The sequence below is a fragment of the Hirundo rustica genome, chromosome 6, assembly GCF_015227805.2.
Source record: "Hirundo rustica isolate bHirRus1 chromosome 6, bHirRus1.pri.v3, whole genome shotgun sequence".
NCBI classification, from domain to species: domain Eukaryota; kingdom Metazoa; phylum Chordata; class Aves; order Passeriformes; family Hirundinidae; genus Hirundo; species Hirundo rustica.
In genome coordinates, this window is record NC_053455.1 from 9,528,461 (window position 1) to 9,546,107 (window position 17,647).

General features: G+C 49.1%; 1 protein-coding gene across 1 annotated transcript in view; it reads right to left on the reverse strand.

The window, feature by feature from the left end:
* Nucleotides 1-16,952, reverse strand: part of KIF26A (kinesin family member 26A) — a 95,983-nt gene extending 79,031 nt beyond the window's left edge. Inside the window, exons 1-2 of the mRNA XM_040068007.2 lie at nt 16,818-16,952; nt 14,215-14,460 (exon numbers count right to left, since the gene is read on the reverse strand). Coding sequence (XP_039923941.1) covers nt 14,215-14,460; nt 16,818-16,952 — 381 coding nt within the window. The remainder of the gene's footprint in view (nt 1-14,214; nt 14,461-16,817) is intronic.
* Nucleotides 16,953-17,647: the final 695 nt, after the last annotated feature.

Genomic DNA, 17,647 nt, shown 5'->3' on the forward strand with positions numbered 1-17,647 from the left:
ACCATTAAACCAGCGGGGCAAAACTGAAGCTTTTCAAAGGGGGTGGGGGAAGCAAAAGAAAACAAAAACAAAAGGATAACTGTCACGGGGCTTTCTTCCCAGCTAAACACTTCACACACCAAATTCCTAAGGGAGCGAGGCTTTCAGCACATCAGCTGCCTTCTCATCAACTGACACTTCCCAAATAAAGGAGGAAAATCCTAGAACTCTTCAGAGTGGCTGACAGTTAAAGAATCAAATAAAGCAAAACCAGATAAATCACAAACACTTAAATAAATTTATATCTTCTAAGCAGTCCTAAAATATGTCACAAGCATGATTCTGCTTACTCACTCAAAGGAAAGGGATGTCTGCTGTTTTGCAGCCAAAAAGACAAAGGTAGAGTGAGACTAGAAATAAGGCTGAAGTGCACAGAGCAGATTAATGCTCATAAAACCAGTGCATGCCTAAGGAACACCAACACCAGGGCTCTGGTACATATGCATGCAAGTCACTAGTCTGTAATCGCAGGCTGATCAAAATGCATGTGCTAAATGGGGTAAGCTTATCTAAAAATGTAATGCTAGCTGAATTGCCCTGGGCCCCTAGGGAGGCCTGCAGCACAGTGTGAGTGGGCTGGGGTTCAGACATTTCACTGTATTCACACATGCTGCTGTGGAAGCTGGATGATGGAAAAACTACACAATTTCACATTTTCTTCTCAAAAAAAACCTAGTCCATGAAATTTCATCCTATTTTTTTTTGCCTGCTACCCATCCACTGACCAGGAAAAGCAATAAAGCCCTAAATCCAGCCTTAACTTCCTCAAGAACTTGATTAAGAAATTCCTACAAGAACCCTGGCTCCTCTTGAAAACAAACACTTCTCCTGAACGTCACTCAGCAGAGGGAAGGAAAAGCTGGGGGATGCTCCCATTTTCTCCTTCCCACAGCACCTTGGGAGGACCATGAGAAGGACACCTACGTACCCAAGGCTCCACGAGACCTTTGCCTGGCACCACCCACCCCTGGAATGGAAGCAGCGCGCACCTGGGAGTCAGGGCAAGGCTGAGCTGCACAACAACACAACCCCCGACCTCAGGTGGGAATTCGCTGACCACCGAGGGCAGGGCGAGCCTTTCATGTGACTCTGCTGGGTTATGACTGGGCTCCTACTCCTTTTTAATTCTCATTACCATTTGCTGACACCTCCTTTACAACCAGAGGGACAGGTTCTTTACGAGAAGCCGTTTCACCTTCCCCAGTTAATGTCTTAATCCACAGACTGAAGCAGGTCAGATTATCTACACTTATCAAAGACAACATTATGCTTCATAAGCTATTTTTCTGCTTCAGTAAGGAACATGCATGTTTTATTTCTTACTGTGTTTACCCATTACCTCACTGAGCGGCATTATTGTTAGTCTTTCTGAGGCTCTCCTAGAATAGGAACGCATAAAACAGGATTTCCTCCAGCTCTGCATACCTACTTACTCCAGAGTCATTAATGACACAGGACTGGATTGAACAAAGACTTAACATCAAATGAGCATTCAAAACAGCTGGGAACTAAAATATATCTGCCTGGAACACTGCATCTGTGTTTTGTCTTTTGAAAAATGCCAATGAGGCAAAAATTCGCTTTCAAGACCACTTTTATAGGGATGTTTTCATGGGAAAAAAAAAAAAAAAAAGGACTTGTGAAACACTTGCACTTCCCAGTGGGCTCCAAATTAAGTTTATAGCAGTTTTTATACATAAATCTGCAAATCAAGTTGTCCTCTTTCTGGAGATCAGGTGCAAATTAACTGCTGTCTAAAGGAATTCTGTAGGAAAGAATCCTCCAAAAACCCAAATCCAAACTGTCTTCCATGTGATAACAAGCAATAGCTGAAATACACAAGGGTAGGTAACTATCCTCAGAACTCAACTCTGAGATTTTTAAAATACCTCTAACCAATACTTTAAGGGAAACTTATAGACACATAAGAAAAATACAAGTGACACTGTTCCAGGATTCATAGAAATTAAGGATAGTGCTTGGGTTCAGTGTTTAGCACCCAAAATAACCTTGGCAATCTCTTAAAGACCTCTGTATGGGTGGTGCACACAAAAGCAGTGGCAGCCAGCAGGCTGGGAGGCAATGCAGGATGCATGAGGAGAAACATTACAGGCTCTGTGTAATGCTGTCAGCTCCCACCTGCCCCAGGACATTTCCTACCTCTGCCTACAAACAAGCGATTCTCCAGCCGCTGAGTAAACAGTCTTTGAAGATAACAAAGCTTATTCTAATCTCTCACTGATGTCACTCCTGTACTGTACTCAGCTGAGCTACAAAACTCCTGAGTTAACTCACTCTGTAAGATCAGGACTACCTTAACTCTCTGCTGTTGCACAGACTTCAGGAATCCTGTTCAGGTACAGAAAGAAGCATGTTTTCCACTCAGTGAATCTGTTTTTTCTCACTGAATAACCAGACATTTTTCAGCTCACTTCCTTAGCAGCAGGTGGACCGTTTCTTACCTTTATGCTTAGTGAGACAGCTTTCCCAAAGAAAGGACAAGCACAGCCTCTTGGAAGGACAGAATGCATGGACAATTTTCTAACACTAAACAGGACTGTTGCTCCAGTGACAAGAAGGAAAAATGAGGTTAAGCCTGGACCAGTGTGGCGTGATACTGGGAGCGGTCCTGTCCAGGGCCCTGAGTTGGACTTCTGGGTCCCTTCCAACTCAGGATATTCTATGATTCTAGCAAAAGAAATTAAAATAAAAAACTGTAAAAAGAAAACAAAAAAGTAGAGACTTCCAATTAATCACCTCAGAGGAGAATGCCTTTGTGTTTTCACTTGTGTTCACTTCCCAGGGTTAAGTGTTCTGCATCTCAGTTCTTCAACTATCTATTCCACACTTCTCACTGCACCCAATCCTCCAAGAGCCAAACCCTCCCACAGGAATAAAACAGTCAGTGAAGAACTCAGGGTGAGTCAGGCAGGAAAGCCAACCCAGCATATAACACATCTTTCATGTCATCAAAAGACTTGGCAAAAAGAAGCTGAAACCCAACTAAATTCTTACAGCACAAACAGAGCTACTTTGCTTTTGAGCTGCATGTGCTTATGAGCAGCCATGACCAGAATAATAAAAGGACACACAGCACAAATCTGAGAACAGGAGCTCAAGTTGTGCCTAAATATTCACACTCCCTGTCAGTCCCAAAAGCAAGTTTATTCTGGAAAGCCTGAACATTGTCAGCCAGGGTTTTCTGCCGCTTCAATAAGCTATACCACAGTTATAACAAATAGATCCTGGCACTATTTCCACACACATACACATAAACAGGTAATTATGTTCCCACTGAACAGAAAAATGAAGAGGATGTGCTGGAGAAAAGCAGACGGAGGTAACGATACTAATACAGAGAGATGGATTTGGAATACAGACATTGACCAGCTCTGCAGTCTGGCTTCCTCTGCAATTCACCCATGCAAATCAACTGAAACTGCACAGAGCAAACAGGCTCCATTTTCCACCTGTTAACACAGGTTATTGATTCCACTGTCAATGGAAGAACCACAATTCAAACTGCTATGAAATGAAAATCCAGTGTCGCATGTAAGCGGAGACAGAAGTAAGGAGATGTACATCCAGGATGACGTATTGCTGAAAATACTCTTCCCTCAACCCAGCCATGGCTCCCCAAAGGGTTGTTACCAAAGACATGACTACTTCCCACTGCCAAACTGCCCTCAGGGAGCCAGGAAAACTGAGCCAGGGTGTTGCTCCTTGTGATCAGCTGAGCAAATGCTGAGCATAAACCCCACCTTCCACACAAAAATCAGAGAAACCCATTCACAGCCTGTGGTTCACATGTCAGCATGAGAAACTCTCTTAACCACACAAATATTCTTCTAATCATTTAGCTCTTTGTGGAAGTCTCGGATTTTAAACCTGAATAACAAGTAACTTCACCAGAGGTCAGTCAAGCAGCAGTAAGACTGCACAGGGTGGCAGGTTAAAGCATCTCATGTGTACAAGAGTACAAGTATGAAATTCAGAAAGGGCCCCCAGGGATCCCAGTGCAAGACATGAAGACGTAATTAAAAACCATAAATCCATCAAACGAAAAATATGTAAACTTAATGTATTATCTCATATATTTTTCTTCTTTGAACACATTTGTCTTACTCTACACTCCTGTGGAGCATACAAATAAAAAATTAAAAGTATCAGAAGAAATATTTCTTAATATGTGAAAAGTGAATATCCATAATAAATGCTTTTTACTTTATTCTTACAGATAATTGCTGAAAGAAGCTCTCTCAGCAGTCTGCTGAGATTCTGTGCATATTATGAATTATTTCAACTGTACCTCCTCTTTACAAATTCCACAAAAGGATGGTATCTTACAGTGTTTCCATGCCACTCAATCATCCACACAAAATTACCCTTGTGAGAGCTTGTTGGAGGAATGTCAAATGTATTTGCCTGCCTTTGCAACAAAATCTTCAGAGAAAGAAACCAAGAGTTCACAGACTACAGTTACACAAGTTACATTAACACCTGAACATTTTAAGAGCAGAATCTGGGTTTAACATTGAATTTCAACCTATAGGCAAAATAGTTATAGGCTAAATCCTGCCCCATATTTCGCCGACGGCTTAGTTTTCAGGATAGCTTGCAAAAGCTCTGCAGTACCTGGAGATCTACCTGGAGATCATACTAAGTCTAAGGCACATCTTCTAAAAAGGGTATTTTGGACAAACTAGTCCTTCCATCTTCTACTCACTGGCCAGAGAAGTAACACCAAGCATTGCCCAGGAATGACAGTGGCAAAGACATTTGTCCCTCATCTCCATCCATCAAAGGCCAGATTTTGTAGAGCAAATTTGTCTGTCATCATTAATGAGTGTTTCCTTGGAACCAGGTTTCCCAGGGCAATGCAGCAGTACGGAAACACCATGGGGGACCCAAAAGGAGCAGAGCAATTGAAACAAGGATGGCCAGATGTCCTGATCGTACAAGCCACTTGTTAGTCCGCAAGTTTCTGACAATTGTAAAGACTGTCACATTCCACAGCCTCTGGAGACAGCTCCTGTTTTGGGGTGGGAACTGGACATGTGCCACCAGTCTGGCACAGTGCCGCTGATCTTGACCACTTCAGCAGCCTCACCTCCTCCAAAACACTCAGCAGCACCACTCTGCTGAAGGCCATGTACCCTGGGCATAGATACCATCCCCGAACTCCTCAGGAGTCACATAAGATGCAAAAGCACCAGGCAACCCCTGTAAAGAAATTTTTACTTGATATGCAAGCTGTAGGAAACTGCTGTAGTCTGAGATTTAGGAGAAAAGAAGCAATGCCAAAAGGAGTAAATACATGCTACAATACAATACAGCGAGAACAACATAAGGTAATAAAAACAGAATACAATACAAACTGAGTGCATTTAACATCCCAAATGAGTTCAAACACAAAGCCAAATGCTGCCCATTTACAGTATAATCAGCACTGATCAATTTATACACACAGACAGCAGCACAAACTGTGTTGTAACAAATGGTATGTTGCAATAAAACAGGAAACACATTTAAACATAACCTTTTGAATGCTGTGAGAACCAGGAGTAACGCTTCTCTTTCACCATCCATGCCGAAAGCCAAGTCAATGCCCAGCCTAGCCACAAGTATCACATTTCAGTTTTGTACAGAAGGCCTCCCATCCCATTCACCCAGCAGTGTAAAGTCCCTCAGCAGCATCAGGGGAAGATTTGCTAAGAGCTAAATGAAAATTGATCATCTTCCCACAGCTGTCCAGTGTTCCAGTCAATCCTGCACAGGTATTGATGTTTGGTAATAGCAGCCCAGCCCCAGCCGAAACTCAGCACAGCTTGCAAACTCAAGGAACGGTGATCAAAGACAAATTGTAAGACTTGATTCAAAGAAGGAGGGCTGTACTCACCTAAGCCTCTTTTTGTGAGCAAGAGCTGAGATTTCTCTGATTCACTGTGCATTAGGGTGATGTATTCAGCAGTCAGACTCTTGGTGATGAAACAAACACGCAACAATGGCATTATGTTGCCTAAAATAGGTGGATATATTTATACTGAACATTTTTTCTCTGACATGAGAATGAACATCTGCCAGCTATGTCTTAAAGGGTCAAGCAGCTTCAAAGCAAACTCAGTCCAAAGAACTATATGCCAAAGATTTACATTCCCCTTGGCTTCTCCTAGAGAAGAATATATTACTCTTGCTAAGTGACATATTCCCACCATATTCCAAATGATAGCAATAATAATTTGAAGCTTTGCTCTTAAGTTCCTCTACAAAATTTAGCTTCCGTTCCATTTAAAAGTAAAACATTTTTTTAATGAAAAATTAATAATTAATACAATTTGGCATAAACTTCAACAGCAGTAGGAGGGACTGAAGCCACCGAGAGCCCCCAGTTCACAAGGCTACATCACATTTCCACAAGGCAGCTTTCCAGTTCCATCACAGGGAGGCATCACGCAGCATGCAGATAAATCCATTTTAGGTACCATCAGCACAGCTCTAGCCCCTGCTCCCTGAGCTGATCTGACACCTGCTGCTTACTGGAGCTCCCATTCAACTGGACACACACCACAGCCTCACCACTCCCCTCCTGGTGAACCAGCAGATTTTCAGGACTACCTGTTACTACCTTTACAGTTTACCCGAAGTCCCCAGCTTTTTTAGCTCCTTCTGCTGTTGCAATGACCCCAGTTCTGACACCTAACCTGAAAGTTCAGTTGCAAATCACAGAGTCCACTATTTTCTGTGCCCCTGTGTTATATATTCTTTTTATGCACATTACAGGAGCAGTCAGCTCTACTAACAGCAGTTTATGATGCTTACTGCCATACAAACAAGAGAGAGTCCCCACCACAAAAAGCTTTTACTGGAAATGAACAAAAGGTGAAAGCATTTTCTCTCTTCTGAGCAAAGGTGAAATTAAGCCCATGGATATTAAGGTGCTTGCCCAAATTCACAAACTCAGTGATAGATCCAGAGATTAATTTATATTTTGCAGTGCGACAATGCCTGCTAACAGAGGGAGCAGGAGGTATGATTCTCCTTGAAGTAAGGCCCAAGTTTTCTCCTATAAGTCACTGTAGAAAATGAGTAGACACTTGTAAAAGAAGTCAGGCAGGACCCAATCACAAGCACAGCCAGGATAGGCAAGATTCCCACCTTCCTAAAGATGCTTTCCACTTGGGGACATATTGGACACATAAGTACAAAATAGTTATTTCAGTGCTGCAGGTCTGCAGTCAGAGGACAAGGAGACAAAACCAGACAAGTCAAATTCCACTGATTTCAAGTAAATAACAAAGAGCAGATGCAGTACTTCCAACTGGACAGCTGCCTGCCATACTCAGTGTGACCAATATCTAAACAGATCTAGTTCCTGAAGGTAATCCAATTTTGAGAAAGGCAACAGCATTGGCATGGAAAAATATTCCATAAGACATGCAGACGCTTTCAGAGAAATTCTCCTCATCTAACCAGGGTGAAGCAAAATCTCTGCTCACTTTTCATGACAAAATGTTCATCTGCCAGCTGAAAAGCCAGGGACTGACTGGCTCTTTCCTAGATCAGCATCTTCACTGTGGCAAGGACAACTCAGGCCCACAGAGTGCAGCTACTTTGGGGTACCCGAGCAGCAGGGGATGCATGTAACAACTGTGAACGTGGTGGGTAATCCTGGTCTTGGTGGGGGGGAAAGAAATAAAATCTTGGTGGTTTCAGTCATCCCCACTCCTGTACCCTGCAGTGCCAGGTCCACAGCAGCAGCCACTATCAGCTGCTGTGAGCCAGGGAAGAGGAGGAGGATGACTACTGCCTCCAACAACCTCATTGTTAACAAGTCAGAGGTTGGGATCACTGTAGGTGGAAACTCTTGGCAAAAACAATAAAGCAGCTACTACATATTTCAACAGGTTCAAAGTAACCTCAGATGTTAGGAGCAGATGCTCTTTTCCACCCCCTGGGATTTTGAAATGGTTTATGTGTTTCCTCCCTTTCCCCTAATAGGGCAGGGTGCTGAAGGAATTAGCCAGAGAAAGAGCCAGAGAAACACTAATTACCCTCAGCTACCCAGGAGACCACAGTACCTTCAGATAATTGTGCACTCCCCACTCCCCCACTTCACATCCCCCAGGAGGAGGTCTCTTGCCTCCAGCATCCAAACTGCAAGATAATCCCTCTCACCTGTATTTTAAAAGGGCATGCTTGAAAATCCTAAGTGTCTAAAGCAAACTCATTACAATTAGTTTCCGCAGCCTGTCCCGTCACACGGGGAGCGACTGCGCCGAGTCAAAGCAGGGAACTGCTCGTGTCAACACATCTGACACAGTGCTGTCACTAACCCTGTTATTAGACTGCACACGTACCTGAAATCCACATCTGAGCTCACTGCCTGGAGCACTCCACAGCCAAGTCTCTGCAAGAGTCTCTCTCACAAAATTAAATATTAAATGTGCATCTTAAAAAAAATGCCCCATAGTTTCATATTTATCAACTAAGATGTTACTTTTCCACTTCTGTATTTTTGAAATGTTAGATATAGAACATTTTTAGGCATATTTAGTGGTTGTAAAGAGCCGTGAAAATTGGATTCCTCTAGAGAGCATTCTGTAAGAGACGGCTCTCCCACTCAATTCCCCTTATTCACATCAACCCAGTTGCAAAAAGACATCCCATGAAAATATGAAGAGCCCCTAAGTAACAGAGGACCCCAAAGTTAGCAAACACTCATCTTTGTCACCACTGTGACCCCCAAATTCCAGGCAGTAAGGGCTGACATGCAAACAGAAAACAATGGGCACAGGCAGGAAAACTCAGTGAAGCCAGGGACTGCTCCTGAAAGCTTAGATTGACTCCACATGCACCTCAAGTATTGCAAGAAGCCCCCATATGCTCTGAATCCCTGTTCTTTAAGGGAAGCATGACCCTGCAGGCAAACACTGAGGGCACAGAGCCCTGGCTCAGGGTCCTCCACGTGCAGCACAGGCTCCTGGAGCACCCAACAGTGAGGACACAGGTACTGGCAGCCAGGGTTCACATGAGCTCTCCTTGCCTGTATTCCTGCTGATACCAGGCCACCAGAGTGGCCGAGGCAGGAATTACAAAGCATCCCTGACTCTCACACATCAAGACTACAGTCCTCAACCAGACTGGTTTTCCAAAGCAATAGGAACTACTGCATGGTTCTTTCAATCTTTCTTACTGACAGCCTTCTTAACAACTTTTGAACCTGTCAAATGATCTGAAATTGAGGCAGAAGGCTCAGAACAAGTTCCTACAAACTTCCACAAACTGTGAGACAAATTGGGCAGTACCCATGCGTTGGCAGAAGCCAGATGTCCAAGTACTAGCTTACTGTCAACCAGTGTGTGCAGCTGCAGAGAAGATGCTGCCTCTCATGGAGTCATCTGGGACAAGGAGGGAACAGCTGGGATTAATGCAGAAGGATGGGGAGAACAAAAGCAGTGAACATGCATCCTACCAAACCCTCCTTCCCTAGTTCTGCTGCTGGCGGAAACATGGGGGAATCATTTAGCATACAAGAGAAAGCCACAGGAAAGAGCCTGCCCATCCCAAAACTCTGCTCTTCGTCTCCCCTGCAGGTGATGCAGTCAGCAGCACACACAGGTGTGTGTGCCACCAGGAGACCACCACTCTGACCAGAAGGAGGAGTGATGGGAGTCAGTCCAGCAGCACTGCCTGGCATTTGCACAGGTAAGACACATCCACGTAAACAGCACATCTGAAGCCAGTGCCATCTTCCCCTTTTTTCCCCAGAGTAGCAGAGAATCCTCCAACTCTGGCTGGTGTAACACCGAGCCCTGACAAGGATACAGCAGGCTAGGACTTGCTTAGCTCCCTCAAATGATTCATGGTTCATCAGCAACAAAAGCATAACCTGTCCTGGTCACTGAGGCAGACGAGGGCTGACAGCCTTTTTACCCCACTGCAGCTTACCTGGGCAACTGGGGATACAGGACTTTTTAGGTATTGGGGAACAAAAAATTGCCAACCCCACCAGCAATAGAGCCACACTCTCTTCTCTGTCCTTCAGGCCTTTGGAAGCCGTTCAGTGGTGTGCCTCAAGTAACACACAGCACAGATAATGCAATGGGGGGGGGGGGGGGGCGGAATTAAAACAACAGAACAGGGGAGAAAAGAAGCTCTTAAAACTAAGACAGTGAGAACTTCCAGAACTGAAGCTATAACACAAAATGAGTATTTCTGCTGTTTAATGTCGCCTCTGGCATCTGCCTGCACTGGCAGTAGGTGCAGTATATCCTGCTCAGACTGGGGGTGTCTGGGGGTGAGGGGGGATGGGGACAAGTGAAATGCCGTGTCTGAATGCCTGGGCTGGGAGGAACATGATCATCCAAGCTGATCACTTTCAAAGTGAACTTCTGCTGGTCTAGGCCTCCTTTCAGTACCAATAAAAGAATTCTTCTAATACAGTATACCTGGGCACAAGCATTACTTTTCTACAACCAAAATATTTACACTAGTATAAATCCCTTCTGTGGATGTAGTTGCATCCCTGTGTGCATTCCTCACACCAGGAGAGCTTTTCTCCTCTGCTCATAAGGGATTAGCTAAAACCATTTTACAGTAGCTGTATGTCCTAAAGGCTATTGCCTGCGCCAGAGGCAGCACAGAGTTTACTGCCAGAAATGCAGCTACAGGAGCACCTCTCTCATACTGAACAGTCCCTGCCTCTCCACTTCCTTGTGGAGACACACACCTCTTCAGAAATGACAGCATGTTTGGGTTTTACCTAACAAGGGTAATCACACAAATTGATTAATTAGCATTTGTGAAGCACAGTGAAGAATTTAGGTGCTACGTAATATTATTACTAATTTAATCTACATCCCATTCCATCCTCAGTGTCTGCCTGAAACTGCCAACAATGATGCCAATTAGTGGTAATTGTGGTTTGTGAAAGGCTATTTGCCAACTGGGAGTGAAGCACAGACCACCAACTCATTTCCCATGGATTGTCCCACAGCTGCCAACAGCAGCAACTTCCAGGCACAGAGACCTGCTCTCCACTCCAGCCAGAACTCTGGCAGCAGGAGATCCTGTATCCCATTACCAACTCTCCAGGGACACAGCCTGCAAAACTTTCAATTATGGATAAACCAAGACACCTTGTTTTTCCCTCCTACATTAGCTCAGTACATGACCCAGTAACTGATGCCAATACTGCAATACCAAAATGTTAATCTGGGATAATTTCAGATTAAGCTTTGCTTGGTTCCATCCACACTTAATGAAAATCACATTTTGATTCACACAGAGGCCTCACTGTGGTGGAAAACTGTAAAGGCAGCAGCAGTAAAACGAAGGGAATTGAGAGTGTAGGATGCAGTAAATCTTGTGCTTGGGAGAGTTTAAAGAGTTTTAACATAAGCAAAGAGGTCTATCTTTTTATCAGCTGTCCACAGAGATTTGGAGGACTTTGAAGAGACACAAACAACTAACAGTATTCTATAATCAATGCACATCATCTGAGCACTGAAACTTTAAATTATTTATATATTTTAAATACGTCTAATTGAAAGGATAGCAACATAAACTGTATGAATCATAGCCCTCTCAAGTAATTATATTTGTTATCCCTGCAGACTGCAAACAGTACGTTGGTTTTCTATTCTAATGTGAATTCAATCCCTTGTCAGCTGCCCCACGCATGAGAATACACCTCCACTCTTTCATCAGGAAAGATATCAACAGCAGGAAACTAGCCCTTCTTTCATCTCTGAGGCACCCACCCACCTTTCGAAAGGGTTTTCAACCAGGTGTGGAAACCCTTCTGAATCTGTGCTGAAAGATCTCTTAATTATTATGGCAAAGGAGGTAAATCCTTTGAGAGCACCATGCTCCAAGCAGTAGCCTTCTGGTGTTTACTCATCCAGCAGTTGCTTAGTTTGACAGTGCATTAGAAGAGCTTGTAGGAAAACTTTGGACTTGCATTGTATGGGCATGAAAACTCTCACGGAGAGGAGCTGCTTTTTCAGATGTCTTGTTATATAATTAAACAAGAAAGGGGGGGGGGAATCGAGCAAGCTGCCTTTTTGGCACAAACATTACACAGTGCTCACCCTGCCAGCATATTGCATCAGATTCCCAGTGCAAGGCCAATTCACAGCAGCTGAGTAGCCGAACCCCTGACTGTTATCTCCTGCTAAACCTACTTCACGCTCACAAGGCAGTAAGTACAACTGCTTATTGCATCTTCCTTCCTGAGGAGCTGCTCACCACACCAGGATCAGAGGGAACCTGAGCTCGCAGTTAGGCTACAGGTCTCACAAGTGTCAGAGAATGCAGTTTTTGAGAAATTTCAGCCATCAAGCCTTACTGCATGCTGCACAGTGAGTAAACTCCAGGCATCTGTCACTCCATGCTTGGGTCTGCCGAGGTTCTGACACTGCACTGACTCCTATTTTATTACGTTCCTAGGCATGCTTTGAAACCCTGCAGAAAAGGGGGATTAATTTACCCATCATCGAGTGCTTATCAAGGAAGTCCCCCGAGACTTGCAGGAAGGAGACCACACAAACAGGCCTTTGCTCACAGGTCTCCTCACCTGAACACCTGGCTGAGGCCCCCGACCATCCCACACTGGGAATTTTTTTTTCCCATGGCAGAGATCAGCTCACAGATAGGACCCAATTCTTCACGGCAGAGGCCCACCCCAAAAACAGGAACAGGGGTTTCTGTGCTCCTCATTGAAGCAGCCTATCTCAAGCACTTCACAAGGGAAATTAAACTTCTTTCCACCATTTGCAGCAATCAGAAAACAAAAGGTCCGACAGTCCTGAATCCAGTGAGATAAGATATGTGACCTTTTACACCACAAAAGTAAGAGCTTACTCCAAACCCAGCAAGTCAAAAGAGAGATTCCTGTCAATTTCAAAAGGCTTTGGATCTGGCCTGAAAATGCAAACCTCACTGTGCATTCGGACACTGCTCCACAATGCACTTCCAAACAAAACTATATTTAGATTCAATGGGAATTCTGTAGATCATACAGGAACTCTTTGAATGAAAACGAAGGTCAGTAGGGTTTGGCTTCCTCTTCAGACCCTCCCCCCCATTCTTGCAAACATCCAGATAAGCATTGTTTAGAAAACAATACATTACTTCCAAATGTTATCAAAACCCCAACACACGTTTTGTGTGTCCTGAAACAGAATCTCAGGGTCTTCTTTTGCATTTGCCCCATCAGCTAATTCTCAGGATCTCTTCAGATGTCTAGGCATGACTCTGTATCAAGATTCTTTTTTTTCGCCTTTCAAAAGCTTTGCTCTACCTGCTCTGACAAAGGAAAAGGGACAAGGATAATAAAGGCCTTTGCTAGACAGAAAACAAACACGGAAGGGAAAAACTGTGCAGACAATCACAACATATGCTAATAAAGCTGCACCTGTGTTAGAGGGAATCTCTTGGCATCCTCAAGCACTTTCTCCATTCCCTACCAGGTATTCAGTGCCACCGTGCAGCACAAATCCGAGAAAAAGGACACAGCCAGTGCTTGCTGGAGGGACATTAGGGACAGGAGTGAGCCCATCAGCCAGGCAGGCACGTTCAAGCACCCAGAGGGCAAAAGCACAGCCCACTCAAAGATCATCCCACTCAAAAGTTTCCTCCAGCGCCACAGACTCAAGTGTTTTATTCTCAGCTGCACTTTGTGGGCTTCTCGGAAGGAGGAGCTGAACGCCTGCCACCGGCAGCTTCTCTTGGGAAGGACGAAGGCAAATCCCAGCGGCAACACCGAGCCGGCATCCCCGGGGCGGTGTCAGCAGGGCTGGGTCCTGCGGGGGGACAGGGGTAGCTGCCGCGGCACCCGGGCTCTGGGGCGGCCCTGAGGGCGCGTCCCGGACGGCACCTGCACGGCCGCTCCTCGGCTCCTTCCCAAGCTCCCTATTTTATTTTTAACTGTTTCTGGCAGCCGGTGGCTTTAACAGCGGGTGAGCATCCAGCCGCACAGTTTCGCTTTTTGATAAAAGTCCGGGACGGGAAATCCTTGAACTTTTAAAGAACCCTCCTGGGTTGGAAATCTCCGGCTTGGCCGTCACGCTCCCCTCCCAAATCCTCCGGGGATGTACCTGCGACCCCGAGCGGGCCGGGGCCAGGCTCCCCCCTCCCCCGCGACCCCCCGGCGGTGCCGGGCTCTGCACTTACCGGCGGGGCGTTGGGCGGGCAGCCGCCGGCAGCCAGCCGGGCCGCCTGCCTCCTCAGCTCGGCCAGCTGCGCCTGGCAGCTCCGGCACCAGCCCCCGGCCGCCGCCCGCTCCAGCGGCCGCGGCTCGGCCCCCGCGGCGGCTCCCGCTCCCTCGGGCGGCGGGCGGCTGGCGCAGCGCTCCTCCTCGGCGGCGGCCGGCGGCCTCTTCCGCGGGGAGAGCTCCCGCACCGCGCTCCCCTCCGCCACCTGCGGAGACAGCACAGCTCAGCAACGCGGGACGCGGAGGCAAACGCCGCTCCCACCCTCCTCGCGAGGGGAAAAAAAAAAAAAAAAAAAAAAAAGTGAGGAAGATTGGGGGGGGGGAAAAAAAAAAAAAAAGGGAAAAACCAAAGAAAAGCTCAACCGCGGGGAGGAGATGAGTGTTGCAGGAACTTACCCCCGGCGCCCGGGGATCAGGTCCCAGAGCCTTCCTGGCGGCGGCCGCGAGCATGATAGCGGGGGATGCTCCCCTGCCCCGCTCCGCTAGTGCGGGCGGTGCGGTGCCCGGCGGCGCGGCCAGCCCGGGCCGCCCATGGCGGGGCGGGGGTCAGCGGTGCCAACAGTGATCGCGCCTGGTCCCCGCCGCCCGGGCTGCCGCTCTAGGTGATGTTGCCTCCCATGTTGAGACGGGAACGAAGTTTGGGAAGGGAGAGGGAGGCGGAGTGAGCTCCCGACGGCGGTACGGGGAAGGACCCAGAGCACGGGAGCACGTCGGCAAAAAAAAGCTGGAAAAGTGCTCCGAGGGCAGGGGAGGAGGGACTGGGCGGGGGCGGGTGGGGTGGAGTAAGCGGGGCGGGGGAGCCTCGGCCGGGGCGGGCTGGGGTTCGGGTTTAGATTTGGGATAGCGGCGGCGGGGAGAAATATGCCATTTCATAGTGACCCTGCGGGGTAGTGCCAAAATCAGTGTAACTTAAGTCGTTGCTTCCTTCACACTCTAACACCCAAGTTCCTCGGGAGTCGGAAAAAAGGGCCGGGCGCGGGGTGCGGTCCCGCCGTAGGGCGCGGAGTCGGAAAAGCTGCGCTGGGGGTGCGGAGCAGCTGCGGACCCAGCGGGGGTCAAGGGTCCTGCCGGGGTCCGCTCCCCTCGCTCCGCCGCGCTGCTGCCGCACTCCTGCGCGGGCCGGGACACGGTGTCCCCGCTCCGCGGGCAGATGCGCGGTGCCGCGGGGTACGGGCCCCGCGGGGCCGACTCTCGCGCCGCTCGGCGGGCGCCACGGGATGCTCCTACACGCGAAAATTGACCTGACAGATGGAGAAATTAACGTTCGCAGCTAATTGTCTACTTGGCTGCCGCTCCAGCTCGTATATTTAGCACTTTTCTCCTTTTTTATTTTTTTTTCCCCCCAGGGAGGGGTGTGCGCGCCGCTGTCTGTCACGGAGCGGTCCCGCTCTGGGGCCGTGGTGCCGGGGCCGGGACGCGCCCGGGCCCCGCGGGTTCCGTGCGGCCGCTGCCGTCCCTGTGACCAGAGCGCCCCCTGCCGGCGCCGCCGCGCCCGCGGTCCCGCCCGGGACGGAGCCGGAGCTGGAGCCGGAGCTGGAGCCGGAGCTGGAGCTGCTGGAGCTGGAGCCCCGTGGGGCCGCCCCGGGTGACGGCGGCCACTTCCCCAGAGATGCCAACGCGGCGCCCGGACCCCTTTCCCGCTTCCCCCTGGTGGCGCGTGTGGGAGGGTCTGTGGTGAGGTGGGCATCGCCGAGCACAAAGAGTGGGGAAACACAAACATATGGGGGGAAAAAAAATAATCTTGCCCCAGGACGCACCTTTCCGCCGCCGCTTAAACTTCTCTGGCTCTCCCGAGCGCGTGTGTGAAGCGCCCCACCGGTCCCACCCCTAAGGGTGCATGCCCTGGGGCAGGGCTGGGGCCGTGGGCGACAAGCACAGCCCTGAGACCCCCACCCCCTGCATTGCGACCCCCCGCCTGCCCCGACCGCCAGCCGGCAGCCCGGGAAAAGTTTGGGCGCGGGAGTAAAGTGGAGACACGGGGGGACACGGGCTGGTACCCAGGGACCGCCGTGTGCCCCTCTTGGGGCTCCGGGGAACCGGGACTGGCACAGGCACACACACGCACCAGGACGCCGCGCCTCGGCTCCCTTCTCCCGCCCGCTCCGGACAATGCTGCTCTCCGGGAAGTTGCTCCGAAATTTCCTGTGCCCGAACAACGTCTGTAAAGCTCTCCCGCGGCTCCAAGGCTCGGGTTGGACGGGGCGGGGGGTAAAGGGGTGGGCTCCCCGGCCGACGCTAGGCTGAGCAATCTCCTTTTCTTAGTAACTACAAAACCCTCCTGGAAACAGCGGGACGCAGTGCCGCCACTCCCCATCTGAAACCGGGGTCACATGAGGTGCCGCGGTCCCCACGAGGAAGCCCGAGGAGGGGTCCGGCAGCGCGGTTCCCCCGCTCCCTTCCGCGCCGCTCCGCGGAGCCGCCAGGACTGTTCGTGGTGCTGAAACCCGCCCGGCACCGCCGCCCGCAACTTCGCACCGCCAAGTTTGCCACCCCCTTCCCGTGAGCCGGCCCTCGACCCCCTCCCTGACCCCAGCTCCCTCGGACCGCGGCAAGATCCCCTTACCCTGGCTTTCCTCCGCAGGAGGTGGCTGGTGAAGCCGAAGATGATCTCCGAGTCCAAACACAAGGCTCCTATCTCCAAGAGGCTGGGATTTTTCCTCGTGGCGTTGGAGGCATCGGGCGATTTTTGAAAAGCCATAGTTTGGGGGTTAGAAATATCCTGCTCCTTGAGCGGAGGCGATGTATTTGTATACACACACGCACAGAGCGGGAGGAGAAAAAAAAAAAAAAAAAAAAAAAAAAAATATCAGACACCTCCCACCCCTTTAAAAAAGAAGGGAGGGAAAAAAAAAAATAAAAAATGAAGAAGAAGAAAAAAAAAGCCAGACGCGGGTGAGTTACTCCGTCATCTGCCAGGATGCGCCGCCGGGATGAGGTAGCCAGCAGCCGGGCAGACCCGCCAGTCTCCCTGCCTCTCTTTGCTGCTCTCCGCCGCTCTCCCCTCCCGTTTTATCCCCTCTCAGCGCACCTTGCCTGACGAGCGAGCGCGGGCGCGGAGCCCTCAGCGCCCCGCAGGCGCCGGGGCCGCGGCCGGGGCCGCCGCTGCGCTGGGTGCGCGGGGCCGGCAGCGCCCTGCTCCCCCGCCGCCGGCCATCAGCTCGCCGAGCGAGGGGGCTCCCACCGCCCGCTGGCCAGGAGCCCGCACTGCGAGCCTCCTGCCTCCCCCCATCCACTGCTGGGTGGGTTTAGTGGCTGGGTTGGTGGGTTGTTGTTTTTTTTCCCTCCTCCTTCTCCTCCTCCTCCGGGGTGAGCGCAAGGAGGGAAAAGCTGTCAGTGAAGTCAGTTTAGGAGAGAAGAAAGACGCGCACAAAAGGTAAAAAAAAAAAAAAAAAA